At 41.6% G+C, this 19,530-nt stretch overlaps 1 protein-coding gene across 1 annotated transcript; it reads right to left on the bottom strand.

Moving 5' to 3' along the window:
* Nucleotides 1–151: 151 nt before the first annotated feature.
* pom121 (POM121 transmembrane nucleoporin) lies at nt 152–11,844 on the bottom strand. The gene is made up of 13 exons (XM_072658347.1): nt 11,246–11,844; nt 10,139–10,348; nt 9,719–9,883; nt 9,420–9,500; nt 9,053–9,227; nt 8,006–8,097; nt 7,784–7,863; nt 7,199–7,320; nt 6,896–6,995; nt 6,278–6,676; nt 3,833–5,443; nt 3,368–3,460; nt 152–3,050 (listed from the first exon to the last, which is right to left on the bottom strand). The coding sequence occupies exons 1-13, from the start codon at nt 11,797–11,799 to the stop codon at nt 2,953–2,955; spliced, it is 3,780 nt and encodes a 1,259-aa protein (XP_072514448.1). The 5' UTR covers nt 11,800–11,844; the 3' UTR covers nt 152–2,952.
* Nucleotides 11,845–19,530: the final 7,686 nt, after the last annotated feature.

Below are 19,530 nucleotides of genomic sequence, written 5' to 3'. Positions count from 1 at the left end.
ACTGACACTTATCTCTCCCAGTACTATCTACTATTAGAGTAATTCATTCAGGACCATCAAATTTGATTGTAATACTCAACCCTAGTCAACATAGCTCTTATGCCCAGTTCAGCAGTTAACATCAAAGCTCTGTATTACTAATCCAGGCAAGCACTTTATCACATTTTTATTGAAAACCAGTACATACCACCAGAACACTGAGCAGACACAGGGTTTATTCTAATACGCTGCTCCAATCACACGCACTCATACTCATACTCCCTTCCATGGGTTCATAGCAAACAGTCTTAATACACACACACAAACTTGCCATCAGAACACGCTTACAGCAAAACATCCAGAAAAAAACATCACTCAATGCACAAAACAGCTCCCAGACACTCACAGCTTGAGAAAACCAGCTCTCAACATACATCTCATTTTCCCAACAGTCTATGTGTCCAATACGTTCAGTTTATTTGGTAGGGCTCCATAACAATGAAAAGCCTGGTCCCCTGCTGCTATACCCATCATTCTGGGCACACAGAAACTTTACTTATTTACAAACTACTTAGTAGGTTAAGACTCACATAAAGAATACCACGCTAGGGGCTAAGAAAATAACAGAAAAATAAAAGTGTACAGAAAGTTAATGTGGGTGGGTGTTTTTTTTTTTTGTTTTTTTAAAAGATGAAATGTAAAGAGCGGAGGGGGGTTTGTGCTTCCAAATTTGTGCATCTTAAAATGTGCTCTGTAAAGAAAAACAAAATCTAAATGGGTTGAGCTGGATTTCAAACCAGAAGATACGGAAACACTGAAAATACACCTGAGAATTTCTTGAATAAGACTGCAGGACCTTTTTTTGAGGGGCTCAGGTGGTCAACTCAACAGACTGCCTACATCTAGTTCAGCTCTCTGGCCTTTGACCATCCTGAAGGAATGACAGTAGTATTCACTGTATTGTAGCGTTCGCAGAACATATTTCATGAACATGCACAAGCTATAGCGTACATACACAGCTAAGTCTCACAATGTGCATGCAAAATTACAAAAAAAAAATGGATTTCAAATAAAAATTGCTCAGAAATCTAAATTTAATTCAGAAAAAGATTGAAGTCACCACATTCATAGTGAAAGCAGCCCTCCCTGTGGTTTCATGTACTCATTTTCTGTAGCACTTTTGGCATAAGTTCTGACAGTTTTAAACATCTTCCAAATCACATTGGTATAAAAAAGAAAAAATTGCTGTCACTGAATCGAGCTCTGGAGAAATTCAGAGCCCAGCATTGAAGTGGACCGAACCCCTGAGATCAGTAACAAGCCAAACAGAAGTAGTCACATAGAAGTTAAAGTTATATGGGAGGGTTTCCCCGATGTCGATGTCTAGGCTTATTCATGGTCTAGGAAACGGGCCCTCATATTGCTTGCCAATTGTCTTCTATTTGCTTTTTACTTTCAAGTACACCCATTACTACAGATCTTTGACATCATTCACAGCACACAAACTGCATTCAGATGCACTAAGGCACACAGAACAAGGAATAAAACAAGGAAAACGACCAACAGAAGTTGCAAGAGACTAGTGGGCAGAGCTGAAGCTATATCTAACCAAAATAGTTTAATATAATAGAGCTGGAGTGGGCTTTTTTTTTAAGCCACAGAGATCAGAGCAGCTTAGGTTATGGTCACATTAATTATATTGACATAACTGCCTAGAATGTAAGTGATGTTCCCCCATCAATTCACCTCAATCCACACGCAACCATAATGTAGCTGACTCTACCTATAGGCTGTCAACCATTAGTTCAGTGTGGCCATGGTAAAAAGTGAGGTATTGGCTCTGAATAAAAAGGACCCTCCCCCCCCCCCAAAAAAAAAAATTAAGAGAGCACATGGAAGCTTTAAAATAATGTCTGAACAAAGAAAAGAAAAAGTGTTGATATCTACCTCAATGCTAGTGGAATATTAATCCTAAACACGACCAAAAAAACTCTAAGCACAGGACCTTTAAGAATCAATCAAATCCGAGTTAACGGAGAGGTATGCAACATTTACTGGAATTAGGTGCTTAAAATGGGAGAGGTAGTCAAATAGCCAATAGCACACATATGATAAACAGAAGAGCTTGTTGCACTAAAATCATCTGCTTTGGTTTAAATGGGTCAATTTTAATGTGCATGACAAGTGACCACAAGCAGGATCTACCCTTAAACATAAGTAATCCAATCAGATTTTTTTCTTTAAAGGGATTTGCCAGAAAAAGCAATGAAATCTTTATTTTGCAACTCTGTGCATTCAGGTGAAGAACATTGTACCATCTTTCAACAAAAACAGTAGGCTTTTCACCTCAGAGAACTTTGACGTTCATGTAGGCAACCCGAGTAAGCATTTCAGTCAATGATCAAAAGCATAAAAAGTACTGTTGTACTACAGTCGCAGAAGTTTTTTTTTTTTAAAAAGGGGGTTCACTGCATTTAATGTAATCACATAAAATGTAGGTTAAACGGCCAGCTAGCTTTTTTTTAAAACAAAAAAACCCAAACTAACACAAAAACCCTGAAAAGCAAAAAAAAACAAACGGTGAGTCAAAACCAGATTCAGTTTCGTTTGGCCTGGACTTCTCATATTCATGTTCATGTCCAAGTTTTTTCTTTGTCAAGTACAACGTTTAACGTTTGTCCAAACGCCTCTCGCGTTTAGATAGTGACTCCACACAGGAAGATCTGGATATTCCAATCTCTCCTGCTTTAAACCATGAATAGGATTGCCAGTTATTCTTACTTAACATCTGACCAGCCCTAACTGACTACAGCGCCGTACAGTAGAGTTTGGTCAGATGTGTCCTGTGAAAAGCCTGATCGTGTCTCGTTGGCGGCGGCGGTGGTGGTAGCAGCAGCGGCTGGGATAGTCATGAGGAGCGTTGCATTTGTCCAAATGAACATGATGAGTTGAGGGTCGGGCCTTTGGTCAGCGTTACTTCTTCCTCACATGCTGCCTACGTGCCTGCAGCCTCTGCCGCGTCCCGGATGGTTTGGATCCCGCACCAATCGAGAAGGTGGCAGAAGGAGTGTCTAGAAAAGACAAGACAGCTTATAGAACAGTATACAAAACAAAAATGAATGTAATAAAATAATGAGGCAGGAAATTTTGTAAATGTTGAAATGGATGTTGATCACATTTTTGTAAATTCGCATTAATCATGTAAACACACCAACTTCAACCATGCAAATTCTTAACAAAAGAAAACGGCACTCGCTGCATTTGATGGCAAACTAAGCATCCAGCCTGAGCTCCAATGTTTAATTAAGCACCTGTCATGGCCCTCTATGGTCATGTTCTTACGCATTATACCCTGGTTAGATAAATAAATAAGTTCTACAATACTTACTAAAAGGTGAGGCGCCAAATCCTTGTACAGGTGTTCCAGGACTGCCAAATGGGATGGGTGCGTTAGAATTGCCAAACGCAGGGGTGGATGTTCCTATGTAAACAAAGTGTGTTAATCATCTAGTCACCAGAAGAAGGAGAGATTCTGGATAGGCTCTTTTACACAATAAACACACAAAACCTGCTGGAAAATGTGACTTTGTGCCAGCAGGCACCAAATTACACTATCCAACATATTGTCACAGTCCACAATGTGAAAAAAATCATTTCAAGTAATTTTAGATCATTTATATTGGTCTATTCACCAGGACAACAATGGTAACAAATCAAACCTTGCCAGTTTTAAATTATATACATTTTTTTTTAAAGATTAGGTTTTTGCAAGACTGTGACTATATTCATTCATATATAGTTTTATAAATAATTACACATGCAGAAATCAGTCTTCATCTGTACATGTACTCACCAAAAGTGAGCTTGTTATCGGCATTACTATTTCCGAACGTGAACCCTTGAGTCTGAGCTGCAGGTGCAGGTGTTGCAAATTGTGCTCCTGACAGTGATGCAGTGAAATTGAACCCTCCTGAAGCTGCAGGGGCAGGTGCGTTCTGGGCATTGTTCTGTGGGGTAGCTGGGGCTCCTCCAAACGTAAAGGCAGGGGCAGGAACAGGGGCAGCAGTCTGTGTGGTGGCCCCAAAGGCTGGAGCCACTGACTGGGTGGTGGTGTTCGCAAAAGAGAAGCCAGTCGAGGCGCTTCCAAACGTAGGTTGAGTCGGAGTCCCGAAAGTAGGCGCTGCTGTGGTGCTGCCAAATGTGGGCTGGCTTGGAGTCCCAAAAGTCGGCGCTGCTGTGGTACTTCCAAATGTAGGTTGACTTGCAGTCCCGAAAGTAGGTGCTGCCGTGGTGCTGCCAAACGCAGGCTGACTGGGAGTCCCGAAAGTAGATGCTGTTGTGGTGCTGCCAAACGCAGATTGACTTGGAGTCCCAAAAGAAGGCGCTGCTGTGCTAGCAGGTACTCCGAACGCAAACGGTGCAGGCCCACTCCCTCCACTCCCAGCACCGAACGTGAAAGGCTTTGTTGCAGCAGGCGCCTGAGTGGTTGCGTTGGGGAAGGACGTGGATGTGCTGAATGAGGAGCTACCAAAGGTGGCCTGGGTCGTAGGGGCACTCGCTGTTGTGGTGGCTGTGTTGCTAACCATGCCAAACCCTCCAAACGTGGTTGCGGTAGAGTTTGGCGCAGCAGGTGTCTGACCAAACATGAATGTGCTCTGAGGAGCTGCTGGAGGAGCTGCTGGAGGAGCAGTCTGTGAGGGTTTTAAAGCACCAAATTGGAAGGTGGAGGTGGTGCTGCTACTACTACTGGTGGTGGTGGTGCCACCACCAAGTCCTGAGGAAGGTGTTGATGACGGTGCTCCAAACTGAAAGGTGCTGTTTACAGCTGGTGCAGGAGCAGCAGATGCAGAGGGCCAGTTTCCAAACAGAGATTTGCTGGGAGTCTGGGTGGCAGGCGTGGATGATGCAACCGATGCAGATGCTGGGTGAGTGTTGGTCAGGTTCCCGAAAAGCGATGTGGCGCTCTGTGACACTGGTGCAGAGGGAACTGATGTAGCTGGCTGACCAAACGCACTTAGACTGCCTTCAGCCGCGCTGCCAAAAATGGGCTTGAAAGCGGGTTGCGTGGGTTTGACTTCTGCAGCAGAGGCTGGCGCTGTGGTTGCTGCCCCAAAAATAGGCTTGAACCCAGATGGCGCTGGGTTGGTTGCACTGCTCGCAGGCATTGTAGGGATAGTTGATGCAGTGGGTGTAGGTGCAGCAGATGCAGGGGCTGCCTGAGGCTTGAGGCTGAATAGACTGCTCCCTCCCGGACTGAGGGTGCTAGATAAGGGCTGCAGCGGCTGGGCCAGGATCTGGGCAAAGGCAGAGGGCATGGGGCTTGCTGACTGAGTGGCCGGTGCCAGAGAAGCGGACACTATGGGCAGTGGAGAAGCAAGGGCAGGCTCTGATTTCAACGCTCCGGTGCCTTGACCAGCGGGGGCAACAGAGACAGGAGCCTGCGTAATCACAGATGCTGCTGGAGCTATGAACAGAGGGACACAGACACTTAGTCAACTAATTAAACAGTGTGCTAGGAAAAACAAAAATCTATTAAGTTAATGTGGTCAACAAGCCCTATTCTGATCCACTGAATAATCATACTCCAATGCTAAGCACAAATCATATGTCAAACAAGCAGCTCCTGAAACCCCAAGAGCTAAAACATTTCCACAGAACCGCTATAAGCCATCAATATTAGACTTATTTCTTAGAAATCAAATCAAACTTTGATTTGAATGTTTGATTTGAATTGCTGTTGCAATTTCCATATTTTCTTCAAATCTAATCTTATCCCTCTCTTTATTATAGGTTAAAAAGCATATTAAACACAGATGATTTGTTTTACTTCTTGTAACTACTGTAAACATGGCTTCTCATCTGCTACTAGACAAGACAACCATATTCACCATTAGTGTTGGACACACGGAACACATCCACCGTTAACCCATCCGTGCAGCGAACACACACTAACACAGTTGACAGTGAGCACACATGCCACACAACGCTCAAGGAGCAGAGAGGGTAAAGGACTTTGCTCAATCTACATATCTACAACAGTATTTATTACTTGCAGATTTTTCAGATTTGACATTTCTGCTTTCTTTACTGTATGCACACAACACATTCCGTATATACCTGTGTTAAATGTGGTCAAGATGCGTCTCTGACCTCTGTAGATGTTTTGAGTGACTAGATCTTAATCAGATATACAATGAACTCCGTTACAATCCAATGAACTTGCCCAAACCAATATATATGCATCTTTTCCCTGTACACCTTTCTAATGTGTGACCTCACATGCGTTATACCACTGTACCTGCAGATGTAGCAGCCAGGGGTGAGGGAGAACTGATGAGGGAGCTGTTCTTCATGTTCTTAAGGGACTCCAGTAGTGGGTTAGACAGGCTCAGCGCTGGGGCAGCTGAAGTGCTGGTGGTGGTGGCGACGGCGGCAGGGGTAGTGATCAGGGTCAGTGCAGGACTGGCTGTGCTGGCTGGAGCCACGGTGAGGTCAATTGTTGGGGTTGTAGCAGGGGCAGAGACTGTGGTGTAGACAGGTGGAGGCCTGACTGCAGGAGCGGAAAGAGGTGCCAAAGAGGGAGTGCTCACACCAGGACTGGATACAGCTGAGGAGGCTGGAGCTACCTGGGAGAACAGGCTGAGAGAGGGAGTAGAAGAAGGGGCAGAAGCGGGAGCAGGAGTAGACTTCTCTGGCTCTGCGGGCGGGGGTGGGGGGGAATAATGAGCATGTTATTAAATAAGGATGTACATTTTAATTTTTCAAGTATTGAATAATATACATGTATTACTGTTATTATTGTTAATTACTAAAAAAAGGTATGAAACTGGGGTATCCTAACTTTTTGCATTGTTTACAGCTTTAAAAATATCAGTGTTACACACGCATGAAGTCCTAAAAGTATACAAATACTCACCAGGTTCCTCAAGGACTTTCTGGATCTGGTTGATAGCAGCTTTCTTCTCCATGTCCAGGTCCTTCACAGTGACTGTGTAGCCCAACTCAGGAGGAGGGGGCTTGGGAGAAAATGAAAGTTTGATCTTATTATTACTGTTCAGCTAAAGTAACAAATGCACTTTTAAAAAGAGGGAAAGGAAAACCGGCCTTTGTTTAAAAAAAAACAAAAACAAACACATTCTTTATAAACAAGTGGTCGAACATTTACAATGGATGTAGAATTGTAACAAAACCCTACTTGAGGAGTACGTGCACAACCTACCATAGAAATCTGGTCTCCTCTTCGTGTGGATACCAGCTGGATTTTCCGCTTGCGTTTGCCACTACTTCCTCCAGAGTCTGATGCAGATGTAACAGGGGCCTCAGGCACAGGGCTGCGTTTCCCTGTGAGAGACAATCACATTTCACAAAAATCTGATCTTTAGATGTGCATTAATCCTTTTATATATTTAGCATCGAAATGACTAATTATAGAAAATAAATAGCCATGCTATTAAAGCTCTAAATACTTAGTCACCTTTTAACACAACTATTTTTCAATGAAGCTGCTGTTCATTTAGGTACTAAATGATATAAGGGGGAATGTGTAAGGTGTCTGGGATATTTTCCAATTTACACTTAAAGGGGGGGGGGAGACACACACTTATTGGACATTGTAATTGAAAGTGAGCCCCCCTAGGGTTTTAAAAGCATGTTTTAAAGGGATTAATATCTCATGGTATAAAATAGCCAACCTAAGAGACAAAAACAAAAACTTAAGATATTATATAGTATAGTAGATAGTGTAGTCTGCATCTTTTATTTAGTCAGACATTATGTAAAACATAAAATAACCATATAACCTTACCTGAGCCAGGAGCAAGGTCGGTGGGTGTCTTATCAGACTTCATGGAAGAAGCAGAACTGGGAGAAGTGATATCTTCCTCCCTGCACCATATACACAATAATTACCCATCTGTAAAGCGCTAAAATATTAAACAAAAACCTGAATATGATTTGATGTGTGTGGAGTTTAGTTACTTTTAAATGTGCCATTATACCAAACCACAATGTGTGTAACGGTGCATACCTGGGCTTCTTAGCCGCTCTCTCAGGAGTCTGACACCGCGATGATGCAGGGCTCGTGAGCGGAGATAAACTCAAACTAGATGCCGCTCTTCTCTAGGGGTGACAAAACAGTCATGGGCAAAATTATCAGATTTGCTTAAACTTGTATAAAAACGAAGGAATTGTTGCACCAACAGGTCATGTTTCTTCAGCACGATTGAACCAAATCTTAATAGTTAAAAAAAGGCTTTAAAAACCAATCAGGGTTAGATTTAAAACACTATTCACTGGAATCCTGGTTTTTAAAACCAACAGATTAAATAAGACCCTTTTGCTTCATAGTGTTAAACTTTGATGTGTTTATGCCCAAAGTATTTACACAAAACCCAGCCCACTAGCGATTGTCTTTTAGTCCCTAAATCTGGCGACACCATAAAACAAAACAGCCACTTTGGGAGAATGTGGTGTTTAACACTGTCACTTTTTCTAAAACAAGCAGCACATCACCACCAGACTCTGCTCAGGAAATGGGTTGCTATGCAAGCAAGACCTTTAGAGAGCAGCCTTTTTTGTCCATGCAAGTATGCAGGGCAGAAACTGGGGGAAAAAAACATTTGTACAACTCAATGAATAATCTGTCTGTGAATCCTATCAGTATGGATGTTTTTTTAATCACATGTAGTTTCGCACCAACGCTTAGTTGACTAGCCAAAGTAGCAGAGTTTGCAATGGCAGTAATATTGTGCAATAGACAAAAATATATAGATTTTTCCAGAAGAATGACTTACACTGGCTATTCCACTAGGGCAGGCTATCAAAATTAACCACATACATTTTAATTTAATTTATTTAAAAATGTAATTTAATTTTAATTAAAATTTATCCATACCTAAAAATAAGTGGTGTAAGAGTTAGATTTAACAAACCCTAGATTAACAAATCCTTGCTTAATTGTTGGTGCAACAGGCAAGTTATGACTTAAGATAAATTAAAAAAAAAAAAAACATTTTTAATTAAAAAAAAACACCCCCCAATAACAAATACTGAACTGTGCAGTTAGATTAATTACCTGCAGGTAGCCTTGAGAGGAGCTGTAGGAACTACGAATGGGGTTGCGGACAGATCCTGGCACGCCGAAGGAAGCCGGTACACCACTCATTGAGCTTATGGAGGACGTGCGAGATCTCTTCATTGTGGACTCCTCCACCATTGAGGCATTCATCCCTCTCTTTAAATTTCCAGGTCTAAGGAGGAGGACAAGCTTAGACATGTTGTAACAAACCAGAATTACACATATTTTACACTTTAATCTATAATGGCACTGCTTTCTCTAGGTTTGCCCAAGGCCTGTTTTTCCATGTACAGAGAATTTCAAACAGGTTTGAATAACAAAACAGCTGACAAGGAAATATCTCTGCATAGTAAATGTAACCTACTTTGGCACAAGCTGTGATGGGGCACCGTTTGCAAGTAGAGGCTCAAACGCTGAGTGGGAACTTCCACTGCTGTCATGGCGCCTAATGAAGAAAAGGTAGATATTTCCAATATTGTTTATGAGCTTTTGGGTCTATACAAGTTACACAGTTGTAACATGAAAAAAAAATCAAGAATTTTAAGATTTTTATTTGGCTGAATGGTGCTGGATTAAGCCAGTTTTAACAGAACAGAACATTTAGTGCTCTGGCTTAAACAGTCTTCCTCAAAAATAGTCAATAATCTTTGTTGAGCTCGATACCTCCTTTTGCTCTTCTGCCCAGTTGCATGGCCTTTGTCTTCATCATCAACGTCACGTTTACGGCTCTCTCTGAGCACGCTCAACACAGTCTCTCTAGAGCAGGGGTCAGCTTGGACCCCAAACCCAGGAGATGGGAGAGCTCCAGGGGAGTTCAGCTGGTCAAAACTGTAGGCAAAAACACAAAACAAGATTCAGAACCAACGACCTGTTGTGCAGCGAAGCTAGGATAGCAGTTCACTTTAAATAGATTACAATCAAAACATAACATTTAGCCTCCCCCCCTCAAAGATCAGGCCTTTTTATCTTGGTTTCCTTATATACATTTTGCATAAACAGATTAAAAGAAACCCATCTTAACATTACAGTTTTAGACATTATTAATTAACAGTAATAAGAAGTGGAAAAGCTGTCGGTACGCACAATGATGACCGAGATGCATTGTCTGGTCTAGCGATCTTCACTGTAACTGGACTGTGTGTGGGAGTATTGCGCTGGGTGAGGATGCTCTTCTTGCGGAACCCATCCCACTGTGCTGGGGGAAGCACACCCACTGAAGACATCCCTGTCTGCTGAAGCGGGTAATGCCTCTGGGGGGTGATGGTAAACCTCCCTGTGGTACCTGCTGGGTCTCTGTTGGAATGAGATGACAAAAGACACTGTTAAACAGCTAAAAGAGAAAGCAGCACAGACTTAAGCAAGCAACCTGCAGAACTTTCAATAAGATTTTATTAAGAGTCTGGCACACACAAACCAAACATAACCATAAAACTTTGGACAGCCACAGCTGATGGTTCAAATAAAACTGATAATGAAAAGTTGATCGTCAAAAGTAAACTTTTTTTTTTTTTTTTCCCCACAGATCAGTTCACCAGAGATTTGTGGAGATGAACAGTAACTCAAAACTATTCTGTCCTTGATTTCCTGAGTGGAAAACAACTGTGCTTCCAAAAACTGACAAGTGGTTGTCTAGGATCTTGATAGATCAGCAATGATCATTTACACGATCGCACAAAGTGGTGGGCAAGATTCAAAAAAGTAAAGCCTACAATAACTTCCCCGGTCAAAGGCTTTCCAGGTCTGGCCTTTAAGTTCTTGGACTTTATTGCAAAATCTGCGCATATTTCTAAGACAACACGTCTCTAAGAAAATAGATATACTGATCTAAACCCACATTCAGTAGTAAAAGGTTAAAGTTCACTATTCAGTCATAAGGGTACACGTTAGTGGATGGTGGGGAGTCTAACGTTAGCGCTCTGTGTCAGTGAGCTGCTCCGTTTGCCAGAAGGAACTCCCACATTTTCAAATCTTGGAGGGAAAACACATGGAAACACATGCTTTGAGACGGCTCTGGTCAGCACACACAATGAACCCTCTACAGTCAGGCTCAGTGGGATTTTCACCCTGAAATAAACTTCAATTACTCAAAACATTAACCAGGAAAGTTCTGGAAAGTCGCTCAAAGTCTTTCATCGGAGAGTAAAAAGGCTACGAACACTCGAGCAGCGACTGAACCGAATGTTAAGTTACCCGAAGGAGAGCCTCCTGTTCGGAGTCGGGACGCCGTGGTTCGGCCGAACGAGTCTCTCTCGGAGCTGCTCTCCGGGATGCATGTGAAGCCCGGGTGCTCCAGCAGGCCTCCCCGCGCCGGGGGGACTCTCTGCCTTAACGAGGTAACTCCCCATGAGTAAGTCCCGCGGGCTGAACGCGGCTTCACTGAACGCTTCTCTTCGCTGAACAGAGCTCCCGAAATGCCGCTCGACAGAAGCCGCTAGCGAGTTTCTCGCATCGCTTTTGTTGACGCGGTTCTTGTTTCGGGTGCTAGCCGGCGCTCCTCGCAGAGACCCGCCGGGCAAGCAGCGCAGCAGAGCCGGCGGCACCGTCAGGCCACGGCGGGGATTGAGGCCTAACCTGTCGAAGAGGCGGAACTCCTCCGCTTTATAGTAACCAACCCCACAGAAACCTGCGAAAAAGAAAAGTATATACAGATAGGTCGGTATGTAGCTCAGTGCGAGAAAAAACAGAGCGACCACAAGCAGCGCAGCTGAGGTGAAAGCTAGCCGCCGCTTATCTTCAGGAGACATGGCGGCTGCGCGCCGCCGACGGACAGTATCCCATAATTCCGTTCTCCAGTAGCGAAGTCAGACCCGTGCGGGTTCCTTTGAATGAATCGGTTGGACTGATTCACAAAAAAGAACCGACTCAGAAGAACGATCGCTTCACGATCATATCAGAATAATTCATAAAACTGCACATAAAAATCTCACCTATTACAATTATGGCATTTGCCTGTACATTCGTATCCAGAGCGACTTACACTTGAATCAATCGCAGGTAGCTAGCTAAGCATGTGTAGCCTAAGGAGTATTGCCCAAAGACTTTTATTGACATAGCATGTGTTTGCTCATCTGAAAGAATGAACCCCAGTTTTGTAGCTGGATTCCTCTTTTTGTTCGGTGCAATGTGCAATCCAAGTCCGACTCCATTATTAAGTGGAATTAGAGTACACCAGACTAACTGTATCTTCACAGAGGACGTTTCAATAAAGATGACTCGCTTTGTCAAACAACGGATTGTTGAATCGGCCGTTTGTTTCACTGAAATGAATTGTTCAAAAGAATCGATTCGATTAAATGAATCAGTATTCTCGTCTTTATTCCCCAGCATGCACCGTGTGCACTGTACACGCCGTGATGGTGGAAACCGAGTGGCCGGTGTTCTCGTTCAGGGGTTCAGTGTCTCTAATCCCATTTAAAATACAAGATACGACCTTTTACTATTTTTTGAAAACGGTTCCAAGACTGATGGCTGAATAAAAAAAAAGAATAAAAGGTTTTGGAAATCATTTGTATTCAAGATTGTAAAATATTGGAAATACTTCCCCCATAATGCAGCTGTGAGAGCAAGCCTTCCTGCCTTGGCCCCATTAGCATCAGTGATATGGTAGCACCACTGCCTCATTGCACGCTATAGACCTGATCTTGCCACAGGCTTCTACAGTTAAGAATTCTGGGTCTAAGCCTTTTTATCTATGTTAAACAAAAATGTTTAGTCCTGTGGAAATTTCTCCTCTGAATGGATCCTCTAAATTCCAAGGTCCTGAAGGAGTCAAAACCGAAATATTGTGGCACATCCCAAAGTCTGGGCTGCCGCTGAGGTTTGACAAACCTTGCCAGCGCTGGTGTACTAAAAGTACTTTTAAAAACGTTAGTTTATCCTGCTGCAATATCTTGTCACGTTTTCCTGGGTTGCAGTCTAGGCCTTGGGACACCTATATGGACAAAAGCATTGGGACACCTGCTCATTCACTGTCTCTTCTGAAATCAAATTAAAAAGTTAAAAAAGTTTGTCCTTTGTTGGAGTAACTATTTCTGCTTTCCAGGAAAGGCTTTCTACTAGGTTGTAAAGCCTAGCTGTTAGGATTTGATTGCATCCAGCAGGTTCTAATGAGCTCAGGATGCTGGATGATCCATTGGATGGAGCACCATCATTCATGATGGGGGGCTTTATACCCCTCTAACCCACACCTGGCATTATGCTGGGTGCCAACAGGTTCATGTGTCTCTGCTACAGAGAGTCCTATTCTATTGAAAATACTTCTCTACAGGGATAGACAAGCCGTGTGTGAATTGGCACATCTGTGTCAGCAATGGGTGCAACTTAAAGAAGCCGAATGCTTTGATTAGAAGGTGTATCCACGAACATTAGTACATAGTGTATGTTATGTACATTTTGTGTTGTGGGCTTATGTTAAAAATCTTCTTCCATCAATCTGCACTCAACGCCCCATAATGAGAAAGTGAAAACAGAATTTTAGAATTAGCACATTTTTAAAAATGGAAAAACTACAATTACCCTTAGCTCTGGGGGCCTCTCATTTCTCTTTATTATCATTGAGCTGTTTCTACACCTTAATTGGAGTCTTACCTGCAGTAAATTCAGTTGATTGGACATGATTACACCTGTCTTACAGCTCACTATGCATATCAGGCAAAGCCATGAGGAGGAAAGACCTGCCTGTGAAGCTCAGAGGCAGGATTGTGTGGAGCACTGACATTCTGCTGCACTGAAAGTTCCCAACAGCACAGTGGCCAGACAGAGGCCTCTCCTCAGTAAAAGACACCTGAAAGCTCCTAAAGGACTCTTACTCAGACTGTAAGAAACAAGATTCTGTGGTCTGATGAAACAAAGATTGATCTGTTGGCCTTAATTCTAAGCTTCATGTATGAAGGAAATCAGGCACTGCTCATCACCTGCCTAATGCTACCCCTACAGTAAAGCATGGTGGTGGCAGCATCATGCTGTGGGGTGCTTTTCAGCAGCCGGGACAGGGAGACTGGTCAGGGCTGGAGGAAAGTTGAATGGAGCACAGAGACAGTACTAATAGATATTCCTAAGCACAAAGCCAAGACAACGCAGGAGTGGCTTAGGCAAAACTCTGTGAATGTCCTTAAGAAAGCCCTGACTTGAACCCAGTCGAACGCCTCTGGAGAGAACCGCCCACATTACCCATCCAACCTGGCAGAGTTTGAAGAGAAGATCTGCAAAAAGGAATAGCAGATCAGTTTCAGGTATGTTGAGTAAAGGGTTTGAATACTTATGTCCATGCAATATTTTAATCTTTTCTTTTCAAAAAATGTGCAAAAATCACAAAAAACGTCTCAAACTGGCTTCATGAACAGTGAGATCTTCCAAGTCACCGGGCCGGAATCCATTCGGAATGTGGCCAGATTGGCATCATTGCAGTGCAGTGAGTCACCGGCAAGGGTGGCTTTATCCAAACACGTCTTTATCAGCCTTTTACTGTGAGCAGTGGAGGTCTTGTATTCTAGCAAGACTGAATTTACAATACTCTCATCCTGGTTCATCACCTCTTCCATACACTCCCCTCTGATAGAACCATCAAAACCAGCACAACACAGCATGCTAACAGCTTTTTCCCCCAGAGCTGTAGCGCCCCTAAACCACAGTGGACACCTCCCACTATAATCTATAAACCTAATCCATAACTGAACTGAGTTTCTAAATTTCACTGAACCAAACTGGACATAACCGCAACACAGTGCTGATACATAACATGCATAACATTTACACTTTGATGATTTGCACAGCATGTTAATTTTCTGTAAATGTTTATATAATTATATTTGTATATAATAATTTTTTATTCTTTATTACATCTAATACTTTTGGACTCATTATTCTATTCTATGTATTGTTTAGTGTATTTTTCTATCTTTCTATCTTCTCTCACCAAGTAAAATTCCTCGTATGTGTATCATACTAGGAGAAATAGAGAGATTCTGATTATGACCGAGACCACAGTAAGAGTCTTGCACTACTTCCACTGACCACTAGATGGAGCAATAAACGAATAAACGATCCTTCAAAGAAAAAGATGCACACAATGTTCCCCTTTCTCCTTTCATGTTTGGGTACCCCTTTTAGGCATGTTTTGTGTATGTATGACAGTTAGCTTTGCTCTAGGAAAAAATTGAAAGGTTAATTAAATGTTTAATTATATGGTTATTATATAAATTTCAGTGGTTTGATGTGAAATGCACTGCCAGAATCTTTACACTGGCGATAGGAACCAGAAGCCTGAGCAGTTTAATGCCTCTACAAGCTCCCTCACAGATTTCTTTTCATTTTCAGATTTATTTTACTGTTATCAGAAATACATATATATTAACCCAGCCAACGCATGCAGATTTACCTGTTGTTTTAGAAAGAAAATAAATTGGTTATATTGTTGTTGATGACACTGCAACCTCTCTGTCCTAACACCACCATTGTAAAAGGCTCATTGTTCACAGGTTGAAGCATGTAGTGTTCGGAGTCTCGCCCGAGTCCTCTTTTTGGTGTAGCGGACTAAGTAACTAAATTATCCAACAATTCTTTTATCTTTTTTTTTTTTGTTAAATGATGAAGTTTCCCTTTAAGTTGCAAATAATTAGCAATTTGGGAAACAGTCCCAAATGTGGTTGGTGTGGCGCAACAGATAATACCACTACCTGCTAGTGAGCTACCTCACCACGTGGGAGAATGGGGTTCGATTCCCAGTCTGGGTGACTGTGCTGCTGTGCTACACCAATAAGAGTCCTTGGGCAAGACTCCTAACACTACATTGGCCCGCCTTTGTAATACGAATAACCTTGTAAGTCGCTCTGGATAAGAGCGTCTGCTAAATGCCGTAAATGTAAATAAATGGGTATGAAGCAGCTTCAAATCATTGAATAATCTAATCATATTTACATCATGTATAGAAATAATGTATGTACAGAGATTTTATGTAAAAACAATCAAAATCTCAAACCTACAGGTGCTCCCAAGTGAATCCTTATAGACTGGAGCTGAATGCCTAAATATATTCATATTTTTCGTTAAATTATAATGTAGAAAAATTTATATCTTAAAAAAACTACAAAAACATAGCAGTATCTTCTCGGTTTTCTACAGCATTCTAATGTCCTTCTGTTTTACGAGATCGAGTGCAGTTATCTGTATAAAATTGATAAATAATTTAAAATGTACCATTTTGCACAAAAGCTCAATATGGAGATTTTATAAAAACAATAAAAAAAGACACAAAACTGAAGGTGCTCCTGAGTGAATCCCTAAAGACTGGGCCTGTACGACTAAATGTCTTAATACATTTTTTTCTTTTTTGTCTTTCAGGTGGGATTTTTCTTTAAATTGATAAAAACTGAAGAATAACATTAAAAAATCTGTCATTTTTCTACAGCAAACAGGTTTAGGTCAGAAAAGCACTCCCATTCTGGCTAACTAGGACACGTCCTCTGATGTCTAAACCAACAGGAGGACATTATCAAGTGTTTTTCTTTTTTAATAATGTAATTATAATAGGATAACATAATAGAAATGACAGGTAAATTATAGATTTTACCAAACTATTCCCAAATGGAGCAAAATATTATACACATTCTATGCTTGCAATACAGTACAGTAATTCTCTTATATGGACTGTCCTTCAAATTCCAAATTCATTTACGTTTATGTATTGTTATATTTATTATATGTATGTATATAATTGCACCTAAGATAAGTTCATTAATTTTATTATTAATATTTTATTAATATATTTTTTCCTATTTTCTCATTTCTCTGTTAAATTGGGTATTAACCACTAGAGGACGTTGTGTTGTTCAGTATGTGGATAAGAGTGTGTTGCCATCTGCTGGCTTGGCTGTATGCATAGCTTGGACACGTGTTTAAAAGCATGGCTGGAGACTTTACAAGCTATTTTGGTCACGTTGCTTAGATCCCAGTTTGGCTGAAGGATGCAATACAGTCTACATGCTCTTCATGTCAGTATCAATAGTCATAATCAGTCAGAGCCGGGGCAGCCAGGCTGTTCTGAAAACCGCCCAGTGTGCTTTTATGTGCCTGTAACCAGTAGACTTCATGTAAGTCCTAAGCACAGCATTTAAAACACAGATGTCTGTGTGAGTGTGTGTGAGCAGTAAAGAAGGAAACACACCAGGCAGTAGCGTTCAGTCTCAGCATGTTGTGATGGTATCTGTGGAACAGAGTAGAGCATCTGCACGATTACTTAGAGAAAGAGCATGCGACAGTAGCAGAGGCACAGGTGTTTTATGGTTTAGTGGCAGGTGTGCAGTCCAAAACCTAGAAAGCTAATTTCCATTTGCTATGAATGTGTGTGTTTGTTGGGGGAGGGTCACTATTCTATTCAGACCACACCAGGGCACTATTTAGGCCTCCTCACTGGCTATTAGCTGTGTGCAGATGGTGCCGGCCGTCTGCTGGACTAATAGTTTTAACCTGGCTACGCTCAGATTAAGGACCCAGTCTGCATCAGGAAAGGCCATGGGCCAATTCACCATACCCTCCTCCTTCTCCACCTCCTCCTCCTCCTAATTCTCCACCACCACCATCACCACACACAAAAACATACTCTACAAATCTTCATGAGGAATATCTCATTGCAGCCCTGCCACTGGGCCCTGTCACTGGGCCCTGTCCCTGTCACACTTAAAACAAAAATTAATTAAATTAAATTAAAATGATTAAATAACTCCTTTTTGCCTCCTTTTATTTAATTAATTGACATGAAATATTTAAGTGCTTTTATCCTGTGCTTATTCTATTTACAAAGGTACAGAACATATTGTATAGAACATCTATTTTCTGCATAATTTGTCATTTCAGTAATGACAAATATATTATATTGACCAATTTTCTGGTCAATTCTGTTATAAAAATGTGTGGAACAATTCTAATAAACATGTGACCTGCACCCAGTGATGCACTTCCTTTGGTGGAAAACGTGGAAGGCAGGGAGGTATTTCATACTTCTCTTATTATTATTATCATTATTATTATTATTATTATAATACCCAAAACTGCTAAGGATACATCAACAATGCCTTAATAATTGGTAAAATCTGTAATTGTGATAACGCAGTGAATCCATTAATAATTTGTTTTTAATTATATTTTGAAAATCCATGAAATCCTGTGTTTAGACATGCCATTTTTATACATATGCTGATCAGCCATAACATTAAACATGAAAAGCTAATTTTCATCATCCATGAATATTATGAGTCCATGCCACGAATGGGCAGATCTGTTGTGGCAGCACAAGGGACCTACTCAATATTAGGCAGGAGGTGCTAATGTTATGGCAGTTCGATGAATATGCATCGCTCATACATGCTCTCCAATTGTTCTTCATTTAAACACAATGTAATATTCCTACCCTTAAAATAGCAGCTCCACTGACGTGTAATAGAGAGAATAGCATCTCTATCGCTGCTAACTGCAGTATGTAACTTTGGTGACAAGGAGTAAGTAGAACTGCTTAACCCAAGTCTGCGTCATGTACAGTCCTGTAATACTTATATACCACGTTAGTCCACTTTTGCTGACGGTTGGGTGTCTCTCAGCTTGTCCAGAAAAGGCGTGTAGTTTAGGAGAGGCTCAAAGCCTGAATTCCACACCCTGACTACAATACTGCTTTAAACAGCGATTCAGCCTGTCTGGGGTCAACCTCATTAAATGGTAGTCCTTTAGAAATTCTCACTTGGAGGGAACTAGTATTTTTCCTGCCTTTTTAGGCCAGCTGTGGTAATGTTGCATACATTGCACCCCCCTCCCCATCTCTCTTCCTCCATCTGTCTCTGAAAGAACAGAGTAATTACCCTAGACAGGCCCCCACTCCCAGCTTTGGAGTTCTGGCCCGCCTGATTAGGCTGACCCCAACAGCCTCAACCCTGACTTACCCTCAGATATACAAATTAAAGAGATCTTAAAGGACCCAAACTGAACTGGCACACAATACTGTAAGAGTGATGTTTAGAGTGCAGAGTGAAGTGCACTGAAAAACATTAATTTAATAGATTTAAATGTGGGCATTATTTCCATATGAATGAATTATATTACATCAGCACAGATTTGTCTTCCTTTTTTTGCAATAATTGTGCTAATTAATACGTGTGATACATATTTTTCCTACATGGAAATAATGTACACATTTAAATCAGCTAAAAAATTATACAGTCTTTAGTGCAAGCATAATGTCTGCTTTTATTTACTAAAATAGAGGCTGTGTCCAAGGTTTCCTCCCTTCCCGCTGCGAGTGTGCTTGGATAAGGCTGATCAGATGATGGCAGGCCTGTGGCTAATTTCGGTTGGACCAGCTGCATATTCAGAGAGCAAATGAGGACTTACTTGGCTGTGTAGGTTTGAATAGAAACCTTTCTGCTGCTGATTAGCTCTGGGCAAGGCACAGCCAGCCAAGGGCAAAGCCAAAAGATTAAGCCTTTAGGATT

The sequence above is a fragment of the Salminus brasiliensis genome, chromosome 16 (genome assembly GCF_030463535.1).
Source record: "Salminus brasiliensis chromosome 16, fSalBra1.hap2, whole genome shotgun sequence".
Classification (NCBI taxonomy): Eukaryota; Metazoa; Chordata; class Actinopteri; order Characiformes; family Bryconidae; genus Salminus; species Salminus brasiliensis.
This window is presented reverse-complemented; position numbering and strand designations above follow the sequence as displayed.

Coding starts and splice junctions, on each gene's coding strand:
- pom121 (XM_072658347.1), bottom strand. CDS start 11,799: ATGTCTCCTGAAGATAAGCGGCGGCTAGCTTTCACCTCAGCTGCGCTG. Junction 9,501..9,718: donor GGGCAGAAGAGCAAAAGGAG/GTATCGAGCTCA, acceptor TTTCTTCATTAG/GCGCCATGACAGCAGTGGAA. Junction 9,228..9,419: donor CCATCACAGCTTGTGCCAAA/GTAGGTTACATT, acceptor CCTCCTCCTTAG/ACCTGGAAATTTAAAGAGAG.